This window comes from Carya illinoinensis, chromosome 4, assembly GCF_018687715.1.
Source record: "Carya illinoinensis cultivar Pawnee chromosome 4, C.illinoinensisPawnee_v1, whole genome shotgun sequence".
NCBI classification, from domain to species: Eukaryota; Viridiplantae; Streptophyta; class Magnoliopsida; order Fagales; family Juglandaceae; genus Carya; species Carya illinoinensis.
In genome coordinates, this window is record NC_056755.1 from 14,980,469 (window position 1) to 14,985,041 (window position 4,573).

Below are 4,573 nucleotides of genomic sequence, written 5' to 3' on the forward strand. Positions count from 1 at the left end.
CTCTTTGAGCTAGAAGTGATTACAGCATAGGCTGATTTAACATTGGACTGCCCCGATGAGTGGTGGATCCAAATGGGTTTATCATCAACATTCTGATAATTGTGTTGGGCCAGAGAGATTTTTAAGATTTCATTCACAGAGTCTTGATTAAAGAGAGCTTGGAGTAAAATGATATGCCAGCTTCTAGGATTTTCCATCATGAGTTTAGAAACTTTTAAGGTGGGATCTTTTTGAATGGTCTCATCTCTCGGTTGTAGAGTAAAGTTTGGCATAGTAGAGATCCTAGATAGACATTCACCCCTACCCCATTGTTTATTTGATAGCACAAGCTTTTTTGCAAGACCTCTTTCTGTTTGAGAATACTTTTCCATATTTATGAATCATTTTGCTTTTGGTAGGTGGAGAAGAAGGAATTTTGTCTAAGATATTTTGCTTTTAACAGTTTACTCCAAAGGCTTTCCTTTCCTTGAACCAGAAGCCAACCAATTTTTGATAAGAAAGCTTTGTTGAAGTTTTGAGTTAGATGAAGACCTAAACCTCCCATGGATTTTGGTTGACAAATCGATTTCCATGATTTTGGTGTAAAATTATGAGCTTTTTCTAAAGGAAAATCCCACCAAAATCTCATGAATTCTTTATCCAGCCCTTTTGTGACACTCTTTGGGATGGAGATAGTAGCCATGAAGTAAGAAGTGATAGTACTAGCTACTGTTCGGATTAAGGTAGTATGCCTAACTTGAGAAAGAATTTTTTCTTTCCATTCCCCGAGATTTTGTGTTATTTTAGGCTGGATGTCCTGAAAGAAAGCTTTTTTTGAGGTTCCAAAAGTTAAAGGGATGCCCAGGTATTTGATATTGGTTGGTGTTTTCTTGAAGTCAAAAATATTTTTAACTTCCATCTTGTGCCTAGGAAGGGTGTTGTCACTAAAAGTAATTGAGGATTTATGCACATCAATACTTTGCCCAAATCATTGGGAGTAAGTGTCAAGACAATCTTTGAAGTCATTTGCATTTGTGTTCGAAGCTTTTCCAAACAGGATAAGGTCATCCGCAAAGAGCAGATGAGAGAGGGCAAGATTATTTATGCTTATGGGAATACCTTTGATTTGGCCTAAAATCTGTTTCCGATTTATCAATCTAGACGGAACCTCTGTTCCTAAGATAAAAAGAAAGGGTGATAGGGGGTCTCCTTGGCCTAATCCTCGAGTAGGTTTGATGAAACCATGAGGTTCACCATTGATAAGAATGGAATACGAGACCGTTATGATGCATTCTTTTAACCAGTTCACCCATCTGGGAAGAAATCCCAGATTTTCCATGATTTTCCATGATTTTTAGAATGAAGTTCCATTCCATAAGGTCAAAGGCTTTTTGCATGTCAATCTTTATGGCCATTAAGCCCTGCTTCCCCTTCTTTTTCTTGAGATGGTGAAAACTTTCCTGAGCGATGATGGTGTTCTCTTGGATGGTACGGCCTGGAACAAAAGCTGTTTGATAAGGAGAGATAATTTTTGGGAGGATCTTCTTTATTCTGTTTCCTAAAATCTTTGCAATAACCTTATAGCAAACATTTGAGAGACTGATCAGTTTGTATTAATGAACAGTCTTTGGAATGTTTGTCTTTGGAATGAGGGCAATATGTGTGTGGTTCATTTCTTTCAAGGGTCTTCCATTCATAAAGAAGTTGTGAATAGCTTCATTAAAGTCAAACTTAATGGAGTCCTTCTCTCTCTCTTTCTCGATAGAGACTGAGATAGAGTAAGGTTTATAGTCCCCCTACCGGTGTAGGGTGGTTCTGTCTCTTTTTCGAGAGATTGGTGATTTACTCTTATCAGACCTTTTCTGTTTTACAATCCATGATGGAGGAAGAAGACCTTGCAAAGAGATGGGAAAGACTGAATCTATCTATGACAGAAAGTGAAGTGCTAAAAATCCCTTCTACTAGGTCTAAACAGGATCTCCAACGTAGAAAACATTGCATTGTTGGGGGTGTCTTGACTAAGAAAGATATAAACAGCGAAGCTTTCAGATCAACAATGTCACAAGTCTGGAGATTGGAGGGATGGGTAAAGTTCAAAGAATTAGGAGATCACAAATTCCTAATCGAATTTCAACTTCTGGTTGATAAAGAAAAAGTGCTGGGGGGACGCCCATGGTTCTTCGATAGAAATTTGGTGTCATTTTTAGAAATGGATGAAGATGATTCTTTAAATGCCATCAGATTTCAATTTGAACCATTCTGGGTCCAACTACATGGATTGCCATGGGGGGCAATGACAGAAGAAGTGGGGATACATTTGGGTTTATCGGTTGGCCATGTCATTAGAGTGGATGTTGACTCTGATGGAGTTGCATGGGGGAAAGTGGATGGAACTAAACAATCAAAAACACTGGATCTCCATGAAGTATGAAAGGCTACAGGCTTTCTGCTTTCAATGTGGCATTATTGCCCATAAAGGCAAAAACTGCACACAGCAGTGAGGTCCTTCACAAGGCACTTATTCCAAGCCTCTGCAGTTTGGCCCTTGGCTCAGGGCGCAACCTTTGAACTTTAAGATTTTCGATGCTCGACAATATAGTGGTACATCTGGTGGCCTGAACCAACAGCAGAAGCAACAATCTAAAAATGTTAGGGGTAAGGATAAGGAAACCAACTGTGATAAGGAAATGAGGAAGGAAGAAGCCACAACCACTATTGAAGATCTTTATAACTCAAACTGTAATGTTAAGGAAAACAACACAAATGGGTAGCCAAACTAAGGAGGATTTCGAATTTTCTAATTTTGGAAACCCCTTAAAGACAGAATCCCTAACTGCTCCTATGATTGAGGTAAATACTGATAACTGTCAACCATCCAATTTGCTAAAGTCTTCAGATAACATAGTTTATAATGCAAATGATGTATTGCCTGCTGTTGTTATTGAATATCCACCGTGTATGGATAGTGAAATGAAACAAGATAAATCTAGTATAATTGTGGATGTGCCCAGCAGTATTGGTGTTATGACCAGACAGAGAGGGGCCATCTGGAAAAGAAAGGCAAGAGAGGTATTCCATTCTACCCCTATGGACACGGTTTTAAAAAGTAAAGGCAACAGGAAAAGAAGCTTGAACAGTCAATTGGAGTTATCTTTAAAAAATAAGAAAGCAAAAGGTAACCAAGACTCAAATGTTAACAATGACAGTACCAAGTTGGTGGAGAGCAGCCCCACCAACAGAAATGATAGGATTTAGTTGGAACTGTAGGGGGCTTGGGAACCCCCGTACAGTTCGAGAACTAAACTTCTTAGTGAGGACAAAGTGGCCCGAGTTTATATTCTTAATGGAAACAAAGTGTGGAAGAAAGATGGTGGAGGAAGTGAGGTGTAAATTGGGATTTGACTGCTGTTTTGTGGTAGATAGTAGAGGTCTCAGTGGAGGCTTAGCTTTTATGTGGAAAGACAGTATGGATTTCAGTTTAGAGAATTATTCTCAAAGCCACATTTTGATGACCTTGTCTCACCAGGAGAGTAGACAGTAGATGTTGCTTACTGGCTTCTATGGTTCTCCTGAAAGAACAAAAAGAGGGGACAGTTGGAATTTGTTGAAGATGATCAGTCCTAAAGAGAACAAACCATGGCTTTGCTTTGGAGACTTTAATGAGATCTTGCATCACCATGAAAAAGTAGGTGCAGCCAGTAGACCAAATTCTCAAATGGAAGCATTTAGAAGTGTTGTAGAGTGGTGTGGCCTAAGTGACCTAGGTTATGAAGGATCAAAATACACCTAGAGCAATAATAGAGAGGGAGTCCAATTCACCAAAGAAAGGCTAGATAGAGTCCTGGGAAACTTGTTGTGGACTAGTCTATTTTGTGAATGTAGTGTCAGTGCTCTAGTAGCTCAAACCTCTGACCACTGTCCCTTTTTGATCAATGCAAGAAGAAGTATAAGGTGGGGGCCACTTGTAGAGACAAAATGAGAGAAGATATTCAGATTCGAGGCAAGCTGGAACCTTCATGAAGCTTGCAACAGCATCATTAAATCTAATTGGTCTAACCAGGATACTCAGTAGGGATTAAAGATCTATTCAGTCATGAGGAAGCTTAAGAGATGTAAGGACTCTCTAAAAAATTGGAGTTCAACTCTCTGGAAAGAAAGGAGGGACATTTAAACTATAATGAACCAACTTTCCAAGATGCAAGACTCGAACACTGGTTCAAATACAGTAGCTATCGAGGCCCTAAAAAGGGTAATTGACAAAACTTGAGAGGAAGAGAATCTGAAATGGCAACAGAGGGAAAAACAGGCGTGGCTTAAAGATGGAGACAGAAACTCTAAGTACTTTCACAGGTGTGCTAATCAAAGGAGAAAAAACAATGGAATTCAAAAAATTGTAAATGAAACCACTGATCTGAGAGAAATTTCTACATTATTTTCCCAGTATTTCCAAGATCTATTTACATCCTCAAGTCCAAGTGATGTGGATGTTTGTTTGAGTCATGTCCATCATAGAGTGGATAGAGAGATGAACTCCAAGCTCTCCAAATAGTTTACAACAGAAGAGGTAAAGGCTGCACTATTTCAGATGAGCCCT

The 4,573-nt window shown here is 39.1% G+C and overlaps 1 protein-coding gene across 1 annotated transcript; it reads left to right on the top strand.

Annotated features, from left to right (window-relative positions):
* Positions 1-1,858: 1,858 nt before the first annotated feature.
* On the top strand, positions 1,859-2,410 carry LOC122306275. Its single transcript, XM_043118709.1, has one exon. The coding sequence runs from the start codon at positions 1,859-1,861 to the stop codon at positions 2,408-2,410; it is 552 nt and encodes a 183-aa protein (XP_042974643.1).
* The last annotated feature ends 2,163 nt before the right edge of the window (positions 2,411-4,573 follow it).

Excerpts from the sequence above, each read along its gene's own strand:
- LOC122306275 (XM_043118709.1), top strand. The coding sequence starts at position 1,859 with ATGGAGGAAGAAGACCTTGCAAAGAGATGGGAAAGACTGAATCTATCT.